The 22,030-nt window shown below is 48.6% G+C and overlaps 7 protein-coding genes across 7 annotated transcripts; 2 read left to right on the top strand and 5 right to left on the bottom strand.

Annotated features, from left to right (window-relative positions):
- The first annotated feature begins 437 nt into the window (after nucleotides 1-437).
- On the top strand, nucleotides 438-1,628 carry F5891DRAFT_94017 (uncharacterized protein). The gene is made up of 4 exons (XM_041374268.1): nucleotides 438-570; nucleotides 621-1,194; nucleotides 1,249-1,308; nucleotides 1,361-1,628. The coding sequence occupies exons 1-4, from the start codon at nucleotides 558-560 to the stop codon at nucleotides 1,395-1,397; spliced, it is 684 nt and encodes a 227-aa protein (XP_041228848.1). The 5' UTR covers nucleotides 438-557; the 3' UTR covers nucleotides 1,398-1,628.
- Nucleotides 1,629-2,543: 915 nt separating this feature from the next.
- Nucleotides 2,544-4,962, bottom strand: F5891DRAFT_1018292 (uncharacterized protein). The gene is made up of 7 exons (XM_041361034.1): nucleotides 4,833-4,962; nucleotides 4,727-4,775; nucleotides 4,619-4,672; nucleotides 4,540-4,566; nucleotides 4,471-4,488; nucleotides 3,293-4,420; nucleotides 2,544-3,237 (listed from the first exon to the last, which is right to left on the bottom strand). The coding sequence occupies exons 1-7, from the start codon at nucleotides 4,878-4,880 to the stop codon at nucleotides 2,786-2,788; spliced, it is 1,776 nt and encodes a 591-aa protein (XP_041228849.1). The 5' UTR covers nucleotides 4,881-4,962; the 3' UTR covers nucleotides 2,544-2,785.
- Nucleotides 4,963-9,707: 4,745 nt separating this feature from the next.
- Nucleotides 9,708-12,026, bottom strand: F5891DRAFT_977865 (uncharacterized protein; the record flags this gene model as incomplete). Its single annotated transcript, XM_041376742.1, has 12 exons — nucleotides 9,708-9,820; nucleotides 9,954-9,983; nucleotides 10,337-10,384; nucleotides 10,554-10,576; nucleotides 10,682-10,693; nucleotides 10,749-10,780; nucleotides 10,958-10,999; nucleotides 11,120-11,262; nucleotides 11,326-11,344; nucleotides 11,389-11,508; nucleotides 11,693-11,823; nucleotides 11,993-12,026. 12 exons carry the CDS (start codon nucleotides 12,024-12,026, stop codon nucleotides 9,708-9,710), a joined length of 747 nt encoding a protein of 248 aa, XP_041228850.1.
- A 1,819-nt stretch (nucleotides 12,027-13,845) lies between these two features.
- F5891DRAFT_1211509 (uncharacterized protein) lies at nucleotides 13,846-15,044 on the top strand (the record flags this gene model as incomplete). Its single annotated transcript, XM_041369206.1, has 2 exons — nucleotides 13,846-13,947; nucleotides 14,002-15,044. The coding sequence occupies 2 exons, from the start codon at nucleotides 13,846-13,848 to the stop codon at nucleotides 14,890-14,892; spliced, it is 993 nt and encodes a 330-aa protein (XP_041228851.1). The 3' UTR covers nucleotides 14,893-15,044.
- A 2,976-nt stretch (nucleotides 15,045-18,020) lies between these two features.
- Nucleotides 18,021-19,377, bottom strand: F5891DRAFT_1018378 (uncharacterized protein). Its single transcript, XM_041361035.1, has 5 exons — nucleotides 19,280-19,377; nucleotides 18,742-19,225; nucleotides 18,627-18,659; nucleotides 18,377-18,528; nucleotides 18,021-18,321 (listed from the first exon to the last, which is right to left on the bottom strand). Exons 2-5 carry the CDS (start codon nucleotides 19,153-19,155, stop codon nucleotides 18,192-18,194), a joined length of 729 nt encoding a protein of 242 aa, XP_041228852.1. The 5' UTR covers nucleotides 19,156-19,225; nucleotides 19,280-19,377; the 3' UTR covers nucleotides 18,021-18,191.
- A 70-nt stretch (nucleotides 19,378-19,447) lies between these two features.
- Nucleotides 19,448-20,507, bottom strand: F5891DRAFT_947489 (P-loop containing nucleoside triphosphate hydrolase protein; the record flags this gene model as incomplete). The annotated part of the gene is made up of 3 exons (XM_041374746.1): nucleotides 19,448-19,616; nucleotides 19,665-19,780; nucleotides 19,833-20,507. The coding sequence occupies 3 exons, from the start codon at nucleotides 20,505-20,507 to the stop codon at nucleotides 19,448-19,450; spliced, it is 960 nt and encodes a 319-aa protein (XP_041228853.1).
- Nucleotides 20,508-20,740: 233 nt separating this feature from the next.
- F5891DRAFT_94232 (retrieval of early ER protein Rer1) lies at nucleotides 20,741-22,011 on the bottom strand. Its single transcript, XM_041374411.1, has 5 exons — nucleotides 21,708-22,011; nucleotides 21,328-21,470; nucleotides 21,134-21,268; nucleotides 21,027-21,082; nucleotides 20,741-20,964 (listed from the first exon to the last, which is right to left on the bottom strand). Exons 1-5 carry the CDS (start codon nucleotides 21,885-21,887, stop codon nucleotides 20,951-20,953), a joined length of 528 nt encoding a protein of 175 aa, XP_041228854.1. The 5' UTR covers nucleotides 21,888-22,011; the 3' UTR covers nucleotides 20,741-20,950.
- Nucleotides 22,012-22,030: the final 19 nt, after the last annotated feature.

Consider the following 22,030-nt stretch of genomic DNA (forward strand, 5'->3'; position numbering starts at 1 on the left):
CACGCACAAATTTAAAGTACCACAGTTTGACTACAGTCCTTCATTATATTATTTAATTCCAATCTCCCTACACATATCTCGAACTTGATCTAGTAGCACATCTTTTCATCGGAGTACCCGTGCTTTCACCACACTACACAAAATGACTGAAGCACTCCTCCTTCATGACGTTCACTCATCCAACAACCCAATCCCAGCTTTAGGTTCTGGGGGACTTGATATGAGCGAAGCCACTCTTGCCAAATTGTCCCGTGCACAGCTGCAAAAGGTAGCTAAGGTGTGTATTGCATTTGTGGTCCTGAAGGCCAGCCACTGAACTAAAAATAGGCTCATAAAGTCAGAGCGAACATGAAGAGCGCAGCGATAATTAGAGAGTTGGTAAAACTCAGCAAGTTTATTCCGCTGCTGTACGTGCCCCACTTCATCTTCAATGTTGTGAATGATGCTGACGATCGTTCAGTCAAGACGAAGAGAGCGAAGGGCCCCCGAGAAAGAAGTCCCGAACGACAGAGGGTCCTCCTGCTGCTGGTCCCTCAAGACAGGTCATAGACTCAGCTATGGACACAAGTTGTGAGCATCATACATCGCGTCGCAGTGCAAGAAATCTAACACCTGTCCAGTTGATTACCCCATCATCCAGGAAGATCCCCCCAAATCCATTCTGATCCTAGCAGCCGTTACTCCGGTAAAAGCAGTCGGAAATGCCTCTGGCATAGCGCTTCAAAATCTAGCAGGAAAGTCGCCAAGCCTTTCACCGTTGCTACTGGAAAGTCCCAAGGGGCACCTAGCTGTGGATGATAACTCCAGTGACTCAGGTGGTTCCTACTTGTCTTACGAAAGTCCTAGTCAGCAGGGATGTGACAAATTCCCCGTCAGCCCACGTACAGGAATGCCTCCTCCAGAGGAACCACGCATGCTCAGCCGCGCTGTGAAAATCATGAGGCAGATCACGGCCGACGATCAACGTGTTCTTGCCCAGGCCACTGCTCTCCGGCGGAGAGCGGCGGGGCTGAAAGAACAGGCGAAGAATGTCCGGGACGTTATACGCGCTGAGCGGGGGCGCCGTGAGAGATTGGAGGCATACTTCACGTACTGGAGGGAGATCGCGCCCAGATGGCCAAAAGATTGGATATACGAAAAAGGCGAGGAGGATCAGATCCGAACAGAGCGAGTATTTAAGGCTATGACACCAACGTATGTGCTCCCCTGTCATTGACTTGCCCGTATTTCTGACCACTTGATTAATAGGCTACTGTCAACAGGACCAACAGGACCACCCACCTTGTCTTTCGACGGAAGAGACGCACCGTGAGTTTTCGTTCGCAGTTCGTTCTTCCACTCGGCCGACAGTGACTATCAGGGACTCGCATAGGCAGCCACAACAGGAAGCTAATTGACAGGGGAATGGGACAACTCCCCTTCTTGCAGAAGACACGCAAGAAGGTAAGCATTCCAATCACCTGCCTTCGCCACCGCAGTTGGCCACCAAAGGAAGAGTGGCAAAACGAAAACATCACGCTTAAAATGTTCACGAGTCGTACCTTGAGAGATAATATTTTACCATCAGTCATAATACACCCCGTTCTGACTCGGATCACTCACATTTACTATACTTCGCCATCAGGAATAATTCCTGCTCATCCATTTGTCCCTGACAGGGTGTTCCCCAGTGTGATTCGTGCTATATAACCTATTTAGCATCGGTTAGAACGAAGATGAATATCGCCGCACCGATCGATTGAGCCTTAAGATCACGGGTAATGGGTAAGAGATGGTGCTCATCTGTCATACATAGTTCATCGTGGTTCACATTGTACTTTTGCATGATATCGTCTGGTGGCAAATACATAGTGTGACTGTCAAAGCGCTAGGAAGACAAGCGAGTTGTGGAAGACTGGTGAACTGAAACTCCATGAGCTATTTCAAGCTGATTCTCATTTAGTGTATGTATAAATTTCTGGAGGCACATACTAGAGACATAAAGGGAGGACTCGTGACAAAGGTAGTTTCCCATAGTCAGGCCTCTGTAGAAGAAAGAAAGTCGTTGACAAAGGTAGTTAACGAGAGAGTAGTGGCGTACCAACTAAAGAAAGTTATCATGGACAATCATCCAACTTGTCACGGCAACTGCTCATCTTATCCTACGGAGCACTATGAAAATTTTCCGGATGAGTACCACAAGCGATCGTCCTTGATGGATGTGCAGGCGAAGGGGCGCACACCAGCTATGGAAAGCTACAGTTTTGGGCAAGCAATTCTGTCTTGCGGCTCTTTCTATCTTTCAATTGAGCTTGAGTGGGAGGTCACAAGTGATTAAGGACTATGTGGAAGCAACTGTAGAGGAGAGAAAGGCGGAAGAGGGCAAAGTCTGACCTACAAATGAAGCTTAAGGGGAGCCGTGGCAGCCTGGCAATCTCTTATATATTGTAACGTTACATAAACGATATCCCAGAATACTCAATTTACCATCATATATTACAGGACGCGATCACCATTCCTCTCGACATTTAGTTTCAGTGTCAACATTTTCGCTCGCAACAAAATATTCGGGGACCTCATCGAGGACCCAGATGGGCGGCATAATCAGCGCCTTCGAAGTTCGAGAACGGCAATACCTAGCGAGTAGTAGACACAAATATAAAAAACAACGCAAATACTACATGAGTGCCACGATAAAATAATAAAAGCAGTCGCTGGCTGTGTCCGAGTTAGGGATTTAACGAGAAGCAGCTGATGGAGAACGTTTCTCTCTGAATAAAGGACAGTCAGGCGAAATTTCCCCTGGTCATACAGCAATTGGGACTGCATTCGTCTCTTCCTTCTTCCCTCCCGCAGCCTTGGCCTCATCAATTGCTCTCTTCGCAGCCTCCTTCTGTTTCTCGATATCCTTTAGCTTCTCCTTCACATCCTGCGGCTTGTTAAATGTGACGCTTCTGTGATGACTTTGAGCACCCATGCTCCCAGTCTCTGGCGCCTGTACGTTTACAAGGGGCGCAGTCGTCGACAGGCCGCGGTGAAACGTAGACGGGAGAACCCGCCCGTCTGGGTGTTGGAAGGGGCAAGATGCGCGCGTGCAACCTGCACCGAAGCGACATTGTTGCGCGAAGTGATTTGTCTTTGGAGGATGCGTGTACGGGCAACTTGGGCGTGTGCAAGCACCACCGAAACGACATGCGACGGTGTGCTGAGGAGGCCCAGTGGTAGTAGTGGTAGGTGGGACTGGTGTGTGAGTTGCGCCTGCGACTGTTGGGTAAGCTCATGTTGTTTTTACAAAGACAAAAAACCAACGTACCAGGGTTTTTGACAGCAGGGCTGACATGCGACTTAATACAGTCCTTGTCTTTGCAATCCTTGCCCTTTTCGCACGCCTCGGTGCTTAGGACAACACCACTCTCAGCAGTAGCGACGGGAGATGGGTGGGAATATCGGCATTGCGAGTTAGTGCACTTGATCCCGAATTTGCACAATGTAGGTGATTGCGGGCGTTCGGGGAGGGCATATGCTGGTTTTAAAGGTGCATTGGATGACACGGCGCTTGCGGGAAGCGGAATGGGCGCCACTATTGGTGTGGACTGTGCGGGTTCAGCGATTACCGAAGCGGGGACCGATACAGGTGTAGGCACTTCCTCGATAGATGGCGGAGCAGGTGACGAGCCCATGTGTCCGCCCCGTGAACCTCCTCGCCCCCGACCCCCTCTCGCTGCACCCCGACCTCTGCCATTCACCCCATTCTGTGGGAAGCTATGTCCATTCACACCTGCGCCACCATTGAACATCGCTGCATCTCCACCCTGCTGCATTGGGTTGAACCCAGGCATACCCATACCGGGGTTAAGCATGCCCATCGAGTTCGCCATCTGCGCCATGAGAGCCATTTGACTTAACATCATTTCTTGTAGCATTAACGGATTTGCTTGCATCCCCATGCCTACAGCCATGTCAGGCATACCCATACCATTCGGGAAGTTCATCATCGCGCTTGGGTCGGGCGAGGCATTCGTGATGTTGTCAATACGCACTTGGACTTCATCTCTTCCACCTTGGAAGCGCGCACCAGGTCCTGGACCGCCGACGCGGTCAAGAAGACTACGTTGTGCGGGTGCTGGGTTCTGCATGGCCCGGGGACCAGTGGGTGGTAGGTCTGTGCGTCGGGACTTTGCTGGATGTGCAGATGGTGAGGGTGAGCGGAGACGCTTTTGAGATGTCGAAGGAAGAGCGGAAGATATAGCTTGTTGATATAGTGGTGCACCTGCTCGAGGACCATTAGGCAGGCGGCGCGCTGGGTCGCTGGAGGGTGGTTGGGTGACGGGTTTCGACTCATTAGGTATTTCTACAGGTGTTGAAGATGCAGCGGACGGAGCTTCAGATTCCGGCGCGCCTTTGGCAGCTTCAGCGAAGAGCCAATCTGTGAAGCTGGAATCTGGCGATACTGTCAACGAGCCACAACGCACAGGGCACTAAGGAACATACCAATTTCTGGACTAATTACTGGAGACGTAGTCAGTAATGAGATTTGGGACGCAAAAAAACGCCACTCACCATCCATGAGTTCCGAAGTTATTTGTGCTGTACAATGCGATAAGCCAGTGTCAGCAAAGAAGCTCTTGATACCACAAACCTGCAGTTTTATTGTTTATAATCATAATGGTGATAAATTCCGCCATGACAGGATCTGTTCCAATAGTGAGTGCCAAAGACCTAGCAGTAAACAAGACTGAGCGCTCACCAGCATCGGGACTGAAATTACGAGCTATGAGTTCATCCTGAATGGATTTCTACACAAAAAAAGTGAGTTGGGCACAGAAGAAGAGTAGTACATGAGCAAGACATACTTGTAGAGCAGTTGCGCGGTCAGTTCCGATGATAAGACCGAAAGCCATGATGGAATGAGTGTGTCAACGACGAGAGCGGCGACTCCAAACAAACTCCCGCTACAAGTCTCAAACATGACTAAGCAAATGCCTTGATTGGGCCAACTGCCCGATCTCAAAACATGAACAAACTTCGAAATATAACATTACTCCGAACCACTCGTAGGTAATCCTACGTGGCTCACGCGCACGAGTCACTTGCTTGAGCAGGTGCGCTTTCTTGCCGGCCTTAGTGCTTCTAGGCGAACACGGACCCGATGTGTTCCGAATGTTGGGTATTCATAATGCGACGCTTAGATATATCATATGACTTCCATCCCTGAGGCTAAGGCGCAGTCCGTATTTATCTTCGTCTTTTCTGCTACTACGACGATATGAATACCAAAATGAACCCTCATACACATAGGTCATGTCTCTGTGGAAGGTCCACTTGTCCATTGATAGATTCCTTTGCTAGGACTTCCAAGCACTTTCCTCAGGGACCGTTAGTTTTGAGCATCTTACAAACATGAACCTGGGTAATACCTATGAAAGTACGCGTGAACGGATTCATGGTCAAGGTTCGAGGTGACGACGGCCCATCAAGTCGGGCGAGGTACTATATAGGTGTGCCATTAATTTGTGAGTCGGAGTGGAGGGCCCGACCGTCTAGCTTGAGTATTCGCATTACAGTGAGATATTGTCACCCACTTCATTCGGGGCTGAGGTGCATGGATCGAGTTCGTCGTTACCTTTTCTGCTGACTTTGTAAGGGCATTTCCTGGCAGCGTCTGGATCGTAGAGTTAGCCTTGCACGCTGCTTTTCGTACAGTCTGGACGAAATTCGACGTACAAGGCAAATCTTACGTCACGTAACAGCACTCGTGGAACAAAGGTATGGGAGGTCTAAGCGCGAGGATGTTTAGGTACCGCAGATGCGACCCCAAAATCAAAGACCGGACAGTGCAGCCAGGGAGTAAAGCACTCGAGTGCCAAGAACACATTATCTCCCTGGATTTAAGGAAACTGTTCACACGTGAACGTCGAGCACGTTCCCTCTATTGAAATGGCGTGCGGTGCTGATAGCAGTTGGAACACGCAGTTTAGGGTCACTGGACCAACGTGGCCAAGTATGTTTAGACAGCTGCCAATGCGATTCCCGTCTACATCGGGTTTAGCAATAAACATGACAATATATAGGGAAACTTGAAGTAGGACAAACGGAAGGAGCTTACCATCGGAGTACCGGCATCGTTGACACCGGTTGCATCATGCGAGGGAAAAAGAATAAACCCAGCACTCCAACAAAGAACATGTTTGTCAGCGTGCAATGTACGTAACCTGACTCGGTGCTGTCCATTTGGAAATCGCCCAGATGATACTGCTACACCGCCTTCTTCTGCGGCTACGCCATCTTCTAAGAGGAGGGCATCCAACAAGGCGGGCTTCCCCAGCTGTCGTCATGTCATACTTCTCTGCCTATCGTTATAGGAAGAGAAAATGACATCACCAAGTAGGGCCCCGGTAGTTCATAGTACTCGCTCCCGCACACCGTGTCTGCAATTTTCTCCATAAGAGTTTTGGCATGAGTACAACTCACCGAGGCTGTGTCCGTCGACTTTGGCGGCGGCCGCAGATCGTAGGAAGATTGACGGCCACAAGTCGTAGGGGAAAATGTGATGTAGTGGGTGGGTGGTGTAGAAGGTTAGAATGAAAATGACGGCCATGGTAGTCGCAGTGCCTGTCCCTGATGTAAACGGCGGTCAGAGACTAACCGTGTGCATGTTGAAAGTTGGAGTGTCTCTCGCGCCGTCGGCGTAGTGGGAGTACTCGATACTGCGGGTGACAAAACAAGCGAGGATTCAAGCCTAGGCACAACAAAGCAGCGATTTATCCCATCCATGCAAAATAACATGCGTCCCCCACGTAAAATCAACGCTGTGTTTTCGGGGACATTCGCCGTTCAGGGTAAACCTGAGAAATCAATTATGTATCATCACAAACATGAAGAGGCAGTGTAGGAAATACCTTCACGGAGATCCTGTCTTTGCAACACGCCCAGAGTCCGTGAATCCCCATCAAACTCCTAAATGATCCATGGCTGCAAATAACCAAGATTAAGGGCCGGCGGGCGCATCAGAAAGACCATGCTTGCCGTAGAGATGAACACATAGCATTGAATACCGTCCTCACTACGATGATACATTAAGCGAATATGAGAATATCAGCAAAGCTGTACCCGCAGCATGTTCATGAGGGTACACTTACTTTTCCGCCATGAAACAAGCACTTGCTTGAGCATGGATGATATCGGGCATGTATCCAGTCCATTACGTTGCCTTCAGTTCATAGTTTCGTCACCGCCATCGTTATCAAGGGCATGTTTGATGTCATCTTGCCTCATTCTCGCGTGTTCATTAAGAACTTGAACAAGTTCGACGTAAGTAGGGATTCCAAATGGACACGAATCGACCACGATTCGGATTGGTAGTACTCACGTTTTGAGACATTCTTTCGAACCAACGTGCCAAACCGCTAAAAAAAACTGATACGCCCAAATGAAGGGTATATCTATCATCCGCAGTCCGAGATCAGTACTTGTATGAAAGTGCGACAGTGCGCTGTCACACATTGCTGTAACGACTCCGAACCATTCCCGAAATCTCGCCGCAAACAGTCACGACAAACTCTTGCCTATAACAGCAAAATCTTCCACCGATGCTATTTGAATTCGGTCCGCAGTGACTCCGCACCGTAGTAGCCTGAGATGGAAGGCTCTGCCAACCCATAAGACGGCAAATGCTGCTCCTGAGTATGCTACGCCGAGAATGGAGAGCATATGATTTGGTATAGCATTGTATCTTGCGCCTCTCTCTAAACGAATCATCTTTGCGGCATTGCGGAAGAGAGATCATCATCTGTGATGCCTTATGAAATATCTAAACTCACGGGGCTCGGGGAGGCTCGGCACGTGTCTCAGTCTTTTTCTGTGATTCTGTGTTGAACAGTCTAAGCGTACACGAACCATTGTCATAGAATCGGCAGACTTTCCGATTTTCCGAGATGAATCTGAAATTTGGGAGAAGGAGGCTGGGATACGGGGAGAAACGGCCAATAATTGGATAAGCGCGACTGAAGCGCTTTGTCATGAAAAACACGGCGACCGACGTACTTCGCGTAAACACACCACTAGCACTCAAGACGCCCACGTGTCTGCACATACCATCTCCAGCCTCGAAAGTTGATTTCGCCAAAACTCTGCACGATCAGACACGATCAGTCTAGCCTGGAGGTTTTAGGTAGCTCTGTGAAGAAGTCCTGGTCACGGTCTTTCTACTAATCTGATCAAGGTCTATGCCACCTTCGTGGCGCATCCCTGGTTGCTATTGGAGGATGTCGATCCGCGGATAACGTGCAGGAATCCGATTAGGATTTGAATGCAAGATACAGCCAGCTCGTTCAATCCATGCGGGCGGGCCGAACTTGGCACGAGCGTTATCACGGCGCGCTCCTCGGCTCGAAGCCTCGCGATCAGCTGAAAGTCGAGATACGTAGCAAATCTAGTTCTTCAAGGGTAAATTGCTTTATCAACATCCCTCTTTCGGTTAGCCAGACTCGCATGACGGATCAGATGCTTGTTTTTCATTCGGCCGATCAAACGAAGGTCTAAAATTTGAGGGCATCTGGAGTTCTTCGGAGCCGCCGACTGAAACCCTCGTACCCTACAACGTGGTCAACGTTGTAACGTTAAACAACGTTTCGTTTCACGATACCTCGTGATTTCCAGCTGTTTGGAAGGGCAATTCAGTAAGTACTTGATGCAGCATTCTGATTCTGGTATAGTTAAAATACATCAAACGTTCAGGCTATGATAAGGAATCCCTGAGCTCATATCCGTGCGGCTAGCAGGCAAACTGTGACTTGTGTGGAACGCTATCCGAGACTCGGATGCGTGGATAATAAGGGTTTGTTAACTTCGATGCATCTTGTGGATAGCACTGGGCTCGGCGTTACGTTTGGAGGTATCTTCTATTTCGCTACTCTACCGCCCTGAAATCTTCGCAGACCGAGAGCCTGAGGCGATTAGGTTGAATTAACCAACGAGTTTGTAACAGCCGAGCCAGTTCGTAGAAGATCGTCGAGAATCACCTGGAGCTAACTCATTGTACCTCGGGCAAGAAAAGATGTGGAAGCTGATGTGATCATGGATAAATTTGAAACCTCTGCCACCACGGAGTGCACCCTTCCGCGCGCTCCCAGCGGTTTTCGACCCTTAGGGATGAAAACATATGTAACTCGTTAAGGCAAAATAAAGAAATTCTAGTTCACAAGATGCAGACATTGACGTCGTATGAGGCACTGTTTGTGGTTCGATCGATACTACTTAACGTCAGCACCGGCTTTCTAGAAAATGAGCATAACACAAACCTTTCACAAATAAACATGGGAGACTTTTACGAGCATCAACGGTTCGATCTTGATCGATGATGTGCTTTCTACCAATGACTCGTTGAGATACCGTGACGACGGCCAACATCAACAGAGGCTTGCACTCTATTTGCCGAACCTGTATTTCGATCAGAGAACTTGGCTTTTCAGAAAATGGCCACCAATAGTAATCCTGTTCTCGATGAGCTATCATAACAGTAAATGAAATGCGGGTGCCTGCTGTCATCCAATTAGTACTACGTTCCCGAGGGAATCGCAAGCTGATTTAAGATGCGTACTCGTGTGGCGTAGCGGGATGACACCAGGGCCAAGTTGGGCGGCATTCCGAAACAAATTGAAAAGGTGCTTTCAAGGAATCTTTAATGAATGGTTTGCAAGTGCGACATCCACGGCAATGCAAGTTGTGTTTCAGGCTAGCGGAACGTTCGATTTGTGTCGATGGGCGCTGATGTGGCAGCTACTGGTAGTGGGGTCGTGGCCGTTGTGTATGAATGACTCGGAAAACAAGGCTACGAGGATTCCTGTAGGATGAAATCTTTTCGAGTCATTTATGACACAAGGCTTGAACATAGAATATCGATTCTTGGTTTGCCGGCAACATCTGAAGAAGCGTAAAAGCCGTCAACAACGGAATGAATATGATATAGTACTCACTGCCAGTGTCAGCCACGGAGATAGGCAGAGCTGCACGTTGTGAAGATCGTGAGCTCTATGCTTTTGTGAGATGAAGCAGGAGGTACGGTGTTCAAAAATAGAGAAGTTTCGTTTTGAAATGGAGTAGTACGTTGTCCGTTCTGGTTAGGCTTTGTATTTGGTTCCGGCCGCTGGTATTCACGTTCTGTAGTACTAGTGCTTCGTATACTGATCGTCTTCCAATCCAACGTTGATGAACATAACGACATCAGGTTCCCCATCACTCCCGCTCAATCCCCTCCATTATCCACTAAACCCTTCAGTTATAATGCATGACGGCCCCGGACGATAGACGACAAAAAGTCGTACCAGCAATGTCCTACTAACTGATACAAGCAACTCACAGGAGATGGGCCAAACTTTATCGTGCAACGCTATTTTAGACACACAGCCTTAAAGAAGTTGGAAAAGTCCAGCTGGGGGCACGCGAACAACACGTGAACCCGCCAAACTGAACCGGGCGCATCAAATATTGCCAATCAAGTTACAAGTGCGCGCCTTTACAGACAATTAGATAAGGGAAGGACCTGTCCCTGGGGATTGGCAACGACCGTCACCCACCAACTCGCCCAGAAACGGCATGACTTGAATGATGCATAAAATTTTACTACATGCGCCGCAATTAATCGGAGGCGCAAGGGACGACATAGTATGATTGTAGGTATGTGCTAATCCTTCAAAATACTTACTTGGAGATATTCCTGTGCTCCGTGGCACATCAGATCTATCAAATTGAAACTCGCACAGGACACTCACGTTGAGTCAAGGGATTTAAGAATATATTGTGTCTGGGAACGAGTCAGGATTAGCATTGCTGTTTGGCGCAGAAGAGTTCAGTTTTGAGCGCTACCATCAGACTCGGTTTCCGGTAGTTCGCCACAGTTCGCGAGCGATCGTATTGATGGTTTCTCAGGGTGAGGTCGGTTCGCAGAACGTGGTGGTGACACTTGTATGTTTGAACTTACATACATTGGGACCTCGCAACATATGATCCAAGACAATTGGGCCTACAAAACGTACTCCGGCGATCGTACGAGTTCGTATACTACGATCAATACTTGTCAGGGAGCGACTCGAACACTGCAGCTTACTACAGGGTCAAGTAGGAGTCTCAGATGATAACGCACTTCAAGCCTGAATGGTAGATATCGATCATGATTATCATAGACTTCCAGAACAATATCGTGGGTGTCCTGATTCAATAGCGAGGCACAGACGGCCAATATTGAGCGTGCCCGACCTGCCAATCCCGCACCGCCGATAGTGATATCTTACGTCAAAAAAAATGAGTGGAAAACGAAGAAAATAACGCGAGTAAAAGTAGCGTGCTTACTTGCGTTCTTGTGAGAGCACTGATCACATAGCAGGACGGATATGATACATTGTTAGTACACACCATCTCGTACTGGTTCTGGAACACGCCTCGTTGTGTTATCAGGTCCAATTTCCGGGTCGGAGAGTCGGGGCTGGTGCCGGAGCAAGCACATTTAATCGGCAGCTGCCTTTTGTGGGGCGACTGGGGAAAATATACTCAGAATGAAATTAATGCACGTGGAGTGCTCAGGCCCGGAATTTCCGCTCGAGCGAGGTTGCAATAATCTCCACTTGCAAGTTTGGATCGCGTGAAAAAAGATCTAGAGGAGCAAGTATGAACGACGACTGCGGAAGAAGAAAATACACCACCTGAATCAAACATGCACCATCCTGCTCGATGCTGAGCTTCGGGTTAAACGGCCTCCTAGACTCCAGTTATGCTTATCACATATCAAGAATCGCAGTGACGAGCTCCCATCAAGCAGAGCGGAGATACAGAAGCCTATCCTGATGGATTCTGTGGATCACCGCGCTTGTGCACACAAGGCGAGCATAAGTAGGTATCACAGCTAGTAGGGTACTCATAAGAACACGCTGAGAATGGTATTTCCAGATTACGTTTTCTCAGCGCTCTGCCTCGATAAGCCATTCACGTGGGTCAGATGGTATCTGATAGGTTTGCATACCTCCTTTGGCAGTACGGGCGCCCGAGAACGCCATCGTTTCGTTCAACTCCCTAAAGCGTTGCAGTTCTTTTTATCTTACTCCCGGACCGCCCATGTCCACCTATCATATGACTCCGAGTCTGTGTGAATATTGCATTCTACGTCATGATCGGGAAATGGTCATCCATTTATGCTCGATAGGCGGAATTCTCGTGTACGCAGAGTCACATTGTCTTCCATTCGTGATTCAAACTGAAGGGCTCAACTAAGGCAACAAACAGAGCAATAGTGACACGTATCATGGCCGACACTGCAATCAAGGTGGCATATCCAGTTCCAGGATGGTCGTTCCGTGATATCGGGATCTAACGGCTGTCTCTACTATACGGATGGTGATGAGCCTGTGGCCTGGCAATGGCGTAACAGGGATCACATGACGCCGAGCCGCCGACGGGTTGGAGGCTCTTAGTTATGAAACGGGCGAGAGTTGCACTGCCATGACTTTTTATCGCCGCAAGGACCGAAGGCCCAAGGGGGATGTCAAAGCATGGCATGATAATACTCACACGAAACGCTATGTATATTGCCATGGGGTCTAGGCAAGATGAAGGCTAAAGTGCCGTCAAGTGAACCGACGCGCGCCGTCACGGTCTGTGTCCCGATCTGAGTTTTAAAAACTCAACATCCGTGGGGTGTGTTCGAAGATAAGTGGAGGCTTCGTTGACGTGAAATCTATAGTAGCGATTGAGTCGTTTACCATGTGAGTCGCAAAGGCATCTATCGGGTTACGTACTCGCAACATGTGTATAGGTTCGGAAGGGAGGTATCGGACAGGCTGCTAGACGAGTTAGTATTGGTACAAGAGACAGTGTGATTCTAGACACTGCTTCCCGCGGATCAACAGCCCATTACGGGGAAAAGCTGTCGTGTCTCGAGAACAACTTCTCTCATCCGGATCATGGTACATGAGGGTCGCCAGAGTTGCAGTAATGCTTGATAAGCGTGTCGGGAGGAGACTGAAGTTAACCGGAACGACAGCGAAAATTTATTGAGGCTGATCGGATATATCTAAAGCCGTGCGGTATGGTACCTAAGCAATGTCAATTTGACAGTGAGCGTCGAGCCGTGTATGTCGCAGAGGGGGAGTCTAGGAGGAACTGGAACATTGTACTGTGCTGTGATCCCGGAACAAAGGAGGGCAGGAAGCATAGCCACATGTGGCCTAGAAGGGTTTAAGCAAACCAGTTCGGAAAGGCGGCAGGGCGAACCGATGAGTACCAAGGGCCGATGTAAGTGGGCCATTGAGGTGTCATCAGATCATTCGTTCAAAAGCGCCCACAATGACACAGTTCTGCATATATATACGGAGTGATTGAAATCGTGAAAATTTCCACACTTCTATCTCTCTCTTACTCGAGCTGTAGCCCTCATCCTTGCGCAGTTTTCATAAAGCGGCAACCTCTGATCAATCGAGCTTCTATTACACCTCGAGGCTAATTAGCGAGACATAAAGATTCGGCCCTTTAGCACGCAGTGAGTGCAGACCCACTCCATTCCATTGTTCCTGGTTGAATGTATTAGGTAATATTTTCAATAATAATTTAATAATTTACTTTTTGCCTCGTTGCGCGGAGTCTATTGGACTGGAAGGGTGCAGTGACCTTGCCGTTGCTAAACCTATCTTCGTATCCCAGGCTCATGGTTTTGGTTCCATTCATTTTCCTTCTTTGCTTTCACACTGCCCTAATTCTTATATACCCCGTCATTCTTTCCTGTCCCGTTCTAACTAAACTCCCAAACTCTGACACACTTGCACTTTCAGATCACCTTCGCGACACCACGCCGCCCGTTCCACTCACCATCATCCATCAGTAATGGCTGCTGTACACGGTCCCATAATACCTACCCACCCTTCCCCATTTCGGAATACCCAGAGTGTCCCTCATTCGCGAATGGGCTATCATCCTGCACCGTCGGTCAGTTTTTAGTAGCCGCTCGTCATATTCATATCCTTAATCATACATACATAGGCACCACCGAAACCTCAGTCTACTCAGCCCACGACGAGACATTCTGACCCATTCTATGGTCATGAGCAGATTTCCCGGTTATGCGGTCGCTTCATTACGCATCTGTTTGCTTGTCCAGAGTACCCCCCTTCGTCTTCTAACTCACAAGTAAAGCTCCCCCATTTCATTGCGTACGCACTTCACCGGACAAAGCTTCACTCTTCTGTAACCTTCGCTGCCCTCGTCCTCCTTCAGCGACTCAAAGCGCGCTTCCCCACTGCTCGGGGATCTTCGGGTCACCGTCTTTTCGTATCCGCTTTCATGCTCGCATCCAAGGTTATCTGTGACGACACTTACTCCAACAAATCCTGGAGTATTGTAGCCCAGGGTATGTTCCAATTGCGAGAAATCAATCAGATGGAGCGCGAGATGTGTCAGTATCTGGAGTGGGAACTCAATGTGGATCCGGTAACGCTCAGGGAGTTCGAAGACATGGTCAAGAAGGATTTCGCAGGTCAAGGACCTTACCCGACTTATATCCTTCCCTCCTCGTCCAAGACAACCCCTCCACCTACCACCAATCCCTTCCCGCCTCCTCCAGCCGCTTTGGCCCCCACGCCTTCGCCTTCATATGGCCATCGGTATCCATCGCCTCCAAAGCCCGCTTTCCCCCCGCCAAATTCCTCGTACATTACTCCTCCCACAACGCCGGATACGCCATCACCAAGTTATTCAACATCGACGTCTCCAGCGTCAACGGCATCACCCCCAACACCGCCGGGTATGGAGGATTGTACTGCACGCATTGTCTCAGCTTCATCGTCACCAGGTATACCAAAACACGAGCCTGTGCCAGTACCACCGCCATCGAAGCACAAGATGTTCGCGTTCGCTTCGCCGGCTGTGTGGTGAAGGCGGCTCATTGAGTGCATTGTGGTTTTTGTTGCATTTCTCTTACTGCCACTTATACACTCATTTTTGCCCGTCTTGATGACGCTGCTAATATATACACCTTCATCGCTGTCGGTCACCATCGATCGGTCGCGATATGTTATTTACCAGGACTATCTATACCCTGCCGCATCATTACTTGGCCCAAGGTTGCTCCGGGACCGTGCTTCAACTACTGCATTATCATCATATGTTGTGTCAATAGCGCATTACAGTATTTCATTAGGCATATGTACAAGTATATTGAAGAATCAAAAATGCCAATCACTGCAATATCGGAATGAATGCGAGACTGATTAATTGATGAGAAATGAGAGTATTTGATTGCCTGCCTCGAGGTACCAAGCGACAAGCGACGTATCGGATAGATAGTTCTCTTACACACACCGAGTCGTACGACGTGCCAGCTGACTTCTCGCGATGATGATTGATTTCGTTATACTGCCAGCATGCAGGCATACGTTTACTAAAACTCCGCCGGAACCGATACCAGTTCAGGACGTTAGAGCTAGACAAGCAGCAGTGATCTGCATGGGTTTGTTGTACGTGCTGTCCCTTGTTCAACGTGAGCACAAAGAGCCCTTTGAATTCAAAGCGCCACATCAGATCCCACCAAACCATGTTTGGTCTGTACAAACCGACTGCCTTATCTGAACCCGAGCGCTAGGAGTAGTGTGCAAAGTTCTATCAGATCTTTCCGATGGAAAAACGTTCATATCCCAGGGGGCTGTACACGTTTTTTTTGGGGGGATGGTATTGGTACCTCTTCTCTTTCTCCCGCCCTTTATGGTAAGCAACTCGCTCGCGACCTGGAGTTGGGGTGCTATCTCCGGCCTTGAGCCTCCTGCGTCGCTGCGGTCTCTCTCCATTATGCCAAGATATTGCAATCTTTTTAAAGTGGCGTGGACAGCGAGTCACTAGGAACCCAGACATTTATCAACTGCTCAGTGATCCTGACAGTGCTTATCTCACAATTGTCAGCAGGGTGCCGCGCGTGTGCCCATCATGCGAGATGGACGCTGACATGAGCCTTTGACACATGCAGCTTGGCTAATCGGCCCATAAGAATTCATTAAAGCTTCTTGTCTAGCCGAGATAAGTCGCAGAAGTGGCTGTTTACGGCTCATGAAGACCTCTGATGGACAACCTTTGATTTTAAGATTCCAGACCGTGCCTCCATAACAGCATCGTATGGCAGGCGTACCCATTCCTACTACCATCCAGTCCAAGTCGATGCGGCTGCGCTTTCACCAGGCGAGATCTTGTAGATCGCAAGGCTAATCTTGACACAAAAGAAAGAACAATCGAACGCGTTTTCATTGTATCTTGGTCCTAAAAAACCAGGGACCGATACATGCTGTAGCCTCATGTCATCGTGGTTTGCTGATTTGGTAACCCTTGGTGCGGCCTTCTCCACAGGGTGGCGTGCATGCCGACAATGTGAGTTCATTATTTAACAGAGTCACTCGTACAAATGGTAAAGTTAAGTTTCGAGCTTATAGATCATATTGATATTGCTGTCGAAGGGGCGCATTACACGAGTATCCCGTCCTACAGCTATGCTATGCGATCTTCTGTATCCTCTTACAGTTTCATGCCAAACAGACACGAGGTCTCGGTGCACAGAGTACGACACGGCGTTCATTGCTTTGCCTGGAAGGTCGCGATGCATAGACTCTTTTGGCTGTCGTCTACTAGTACTTCCCTAAACTGCCGCAGCCACCTTGACAATCAAGATAGTGGATGCGTTTTCCATTAGGAGCGTACTGTTGCGGTCTGCAATGTAAGCATCTCACCATTTCTCCGCGGCCTTCTTGTTATTGTTGCATTTTAAGCCGAATATGATGGCGCCAGATCGAAGCATCACCTATTTGAAGTCCTTCGTCGTGCCGTGGCTTGCATGCTAATCAGGATTCTGTGCGCACCGGAGATCTATGCACACCGGAGCTTAACGATAGCGCACTGGACCATAATGCACTGGATAACGCACTGGCCAAGTCCCGCTGGGGAGGGTGTTACTATCCAAAGAACTGCTGTGTTGGCATAATGTACTGGTCAAAAACGCTGTAATATCACTGACTGCGGATGGTGTATTAGCCATCGAATTGGTGATTATGCACTGCCGTGTGCCAGCCGCCGTCGCTGGGAGTGATGTGCCAAACCCATCAGCATTCACAGAATCATGTTTTCGAGCCGTTGACTGTCACTATTTTCGATCCTCGACTCTCGCTCTCTGGCAACTGATGCAATGCTGCGTTGATGGAGTGTGGGGAACTTGCTCCATGATGTTCTGTGAACGAGTATAGGCATGTACAGGTTTCGGCAGCAAACTGTCTTGGTGTGTCTTTTCTTTCACTTGCAGGGTCCAGTCGATATTCTTTGACATGCTCTTGCTCCACTTTCATACACGGGTCGCTGCTGGTGAGAACAGAGGCTTTTTGGCTGAGTTCTATGCCCTATCTTTCGCTCCACCTCGCAAGTCCAGTACTATCATTGGATATCACATATCTCCTATCTCGCGAATGCAGAAGTGTTCGAGAGTCGAGACAGGATTGATATCGGACCTCTAGCACTGGATAACCCTAGACTCGAAGTTCCTCTTTTGACAATCATCCGATCCGTCTGTCTACCCTTCCAGTCCTGCACCCTCTATTATCACACGTTTGCATCGCGTTGGGAAGCACCCACTCGCCGTCACTAGTACCATAAATTGTCTACATTGTGATTGGCAGGGGCGTATATGCGTCACGCAGGCTCGGCATCGCCCTCTTTCGATGTCATCTCTGACATACTGACACCAGCTGACTTGTAATGATATTGCACCTTCCCCACAATCCGTCACTCTGAGGCTGTTTCGACTTTTGGAGTTTGTAATCAAGGGTCGATCGTCATTAACGCCTACATATCGGTGCCACGTTCTGTTCAGAACTTTCGAGATGAGCAATAGACGCCCATGATCGCGCTAGTACTCGACTTGGAAGGCTTGGAGACCGCAAACAGTACGGAGAATGTATGTCATTATACCTGTCATATACTGGATTTGATCATCCTAGGGCGTTTCCCTAAATACCTCGATCGGCTGGAACTGGGAGTTAGTTGTCGCGGTGCCTCGTGATCATCGTTTCAGGTGTCTTCATATGTTCAAGCTTCTTTGCATCAATCTGCGAGCTCCGTGAGCAACATTTAGACTTTGGCTCATGACTACAGGACTACATATCCGTCGTAGGACTGTTATCTGATCACTGATCATCTGTCTCTGGTCATGTTTCTTCGAAACTCTTATAGAAGACGATCGCATCAACATATTCCTCGCCCTCCCCGTCCATCCGCTTCAGACGACCAGCCTTGGGTATAAGTCCGGCTTTCGTGAAGTTCAGTGCTTCCCACAACCTGCAATCGAAGTGATCAGCAAAAACACGGATCAACCAAGATCGTCAAAGCTCACTTAACACTGGCGACGTTATTATTATACACTAGGTTAAACACGCTTGCCTTGTATCCCAACGCTGGTGCATAGTAAAGATATGATTTAGCGAGGATACGCCCATAACCACTGCCACGTTGGGACGGGGGGACCATAAATCCTGCATTACAGATCTACGGTGGAAATGATATGTCAGCGGACGAGCCTAGTTCATATGCAAGCCGAAGCCGAGCCGGTGAATCCCTTGCCCAACTAGAACAAAAAAACTCACATGAGAAGATCGCCCAGGGTAGTTGGGTTTTACCTGTCATCATCGATTTCCACAGAGTTCGACAGTGTGTGAGATTGGGGGTGACACGATTGTTAGGCTAGGGATCGCGACTGACGTAGTAAAACCCTGCGACACACTCCTCCCATGTCCGCCCGTTTCTTGCAACATCTAAACTTTGCTCGATCTCCCGCACCCCGCGCTCTTCAAGTTCGCTCTTAATCGCGGGAGGATCACCTTTGCCAGCGATTCCGACGAGTACATCTCCGCCGAAGAAGTATGCTCCGAATGCTGCGGGATCGCTGATGTCTTCTTGTGGATACGTTAAGCCTTTGTTGACTTCATTCACAAAGGTGGAGTAGAGGTAGTTAAATAGACCAGTTTGGACGCGCTCCACCGCGGCCCGATCGATGTGGTGTATGGTCACGAAAGATGGGGTCCCGAGATCTGGCTCTACTCGGGGACTATCCCATAACGTAGTGGGCAAATACGATGTCCTTTGTGGTCTGTTGATAACCCCGTAAGCAGACATGGCATAGGTATACTGTAAAGTTTGTTCGGACGGAAGTAACCAGGAACTGGACTGGCCTTAAGCTTCATATCTATGACTCGGACAATCGATCAGCTTCTAGAAGAAGCGAGAAAAGGCGCTGTACCTTCGGATCTTGCTCGGGGGTCAGACACATGCGCCCAAAAACCAAGAGTCCCAGCTAACTATGCCTGAAGGAGATAATACACTCAGCCTCGTCGCCTGTGAGTAAGATAAAGTCAGAGCGCAGTTCATGCGCAGTCCTCTGGAAAGCTCATGTATTTTAGCGTTATTTCTAAAAATTACTGACATGTAAGAGCTCTCTATCATCACCAATCGTAACTGATAGTCCTTTCCCTATCCACGACGGTAGTCGCTCTGTTTCCACTCCTTCACCGCCTGAAAATCCTTTTGTCACTCCGTCACCAAAAAAGACATATCCGGGAATATAGCGGTCTACGAAGCTGCTCATAATGTTATCAACAGTACATGAGAGGAAAAGAAGCACTCACGTCTTGACTTGGTCATCGGTCATGCCTTTTCCGCCATTCTTAGCTTTCATATTGTGTTCCTGTTGTAATCTCCACTGATATATGATAGATAGCTGTGCAGACGAAGGCCCCTTTATCTTCAAAAGAGTGAGTCGCATGCCATGGGTGCGTCGAGAGCGAGGTGTCTACCTGTATGAAAGCATCAAGTGCACTCCACCACTCCACGTATCGCTTTAATTGCTCGTTGACGGCCAGTACGTGATCCACGGACACGAAGGCTTTCATGTCGAACATATCGGACTCAAGAGTCGGAACAGGTTCTTTCAACCTTTCTTCGACGAGCTCTTTACTTGTAGGGAAAAATCCCACACACCATCCCTCGAGCACAACTACGTCCACGGGCCCTTTCACCGTCTCGCGATCAGATATGCGGTCCCCCTGTCCATTAAATAGACTCTTATCGAAGATAGGGATGTCCACAGTCCCTGCATCAACTTCATTGATCTTTTTGAGGTTTCCAAGGACCGAAGTACCGAGAGGCACATCATGTGTTCCTGGCTGTCCTCTTCCCTGAAAGAGGATATTGCGGGGATTGCTTTCCGCAAGACTTCGGAGTCCAGAGTGCGGAAGATAGAGGTCGTCGATGGAAAGTACGGTTACAGCGAGGGAGTGTGGTGGACTGGCAAGGTAGGCACGGAGGCGGGAAGTTAGAAAAGTCTTTCCACTGCCTTGTGGACCTTGAACGCCAACAAATAAGGGGGTTGGTCGTAGACTAGGTGGACATCGTGATCGATGTTCTCGCAACTGGTTGAGAACGTGTTGAGCCATGTGCTGCACGGCAGGCAGATGAGTTTCTTCGTTCATGATGTGCAATGCTCGCAGGTTCATAGCACCGAGCAAACGTATCGGTAGCAGCCTCGCAGAATGCGGTGGACTGCAAGAGCGTTCAGGCCATGAGACCGGTCACATGAACATGCTAGGAATTAGTATGGATTAGTATCTCACCGTCTATTCTGAAGGACCAAACCTCTCGTGCTACATGCAGACGCTCGCAGTGACACATTCGTTTGTTACAACCGTGGGAATCAGTTCATGTGCATCGCTCATACTCTAAAACAGATTTCAGCCGAAAGTTATCAACTAGATAGCTCACCAGCCATATATTTCAAACTGCCAAGTAACAAGTGCCAGCAATAACAAGCAGATTATGAGCGCCATAAGTCCATACCGTATCCTAACACCGCCTCGGAAAACTTTGCGGACATCAAAAATCATGGGAATGGTACAGCAATAAACATAGTCGTGCATTATGATCCAAAATCTATAGGTGAAGAAAATGTTCCGTATGACGAGAAGCAATAAATAGTGTCTACTTGCTCCCACCGTAACGTGCCTTGCGCCCTATGTCGAACGGAATGTACTTGTACTTGATCATGTGCCTGGCAAAAACGTTTCAATTACGACCACAATTCTGGGATATAGGAACGCACTGAATTTGCCGACGCATTGTCAATGCGAAGAGAACGCAAAAGTAGACCACGAGGATCGGCCAGTAGACTGGTACATCAAAGACCTCTGACACGGTACAGAAGAGCGATACAACAGTGGCCCTTGTTGCACTTAGCCTGTGGAAATAGTAAATGGTCAGTACCAAGAAGGGGAGCAATACAACCAGCGGTCGCACCAAAATTGCCATTCGGGAAGTCTTCTCACAAAAGGTCTAAACTCGTCATCTCGCTGAGAGGGAAGCACAGGCACACTTTGATCGCCGCCCTCTTCAATCTCATCCGCAAGAAGATCATCCTCAAGTGAAGGGTCGAACTTGGGCTGCAGGAATGCAAGAAGTAAGTTCAAAAGATAAATAGCCAAGCCGTCTGTTATAAAGCTCCGTCAGATACACTTCAAGCCAAAAGGACGAGCAGACGCACAGCAGACTGCACATCCACACAGACATAACTAGTGAGCCAGAGATCATGTATACAAAGTAAATATACGAACCAATGTACCACTGTTGACACGTAGCTAGTCAGTTTCATCCTGAGCACAGAATAAGTTGGTATTTACCCCCTGGGACAGCACAATCCTAAGCATGAAGAGCGCAAGTAGACAGAAAGTCGCCAACCATCGCTGAAGAACGTGAGGAGTCCATCGGTCAAGTGTTTGTTGATATTGGCGCTGGAACTTCGAGAATGATGCTTGTGCGGAGTGGAAAGGGGTTGTACCAGGTTCATCCGAAGACATCATTTTAACAGAAATCGTGACGAGGATAAAGGACCGAAGACCGAGAATTGAATGACTGTCAATGAATTTTTGTTAGCTTGTCGGTGCAAGCAGTGACGATGTCGAATTTGCCGCAGAAGGCATATTTAAGCGGCGAATGAATTCCA

Source organism: Suillus fuscotomentosus (assembly GCF_016647785.1).
Source record: "Suillus fuscotomentosus strain FC203 chromosome Unknown F5891scaffold_13, whole genome shotgun sequence".
Lineage (NCBI taxonomy): Eukaryota > Fungi > Basidiomycota > Agaricomycetes > Boletales > Suillaceae > Suillus > Suillus fuscotomentosus.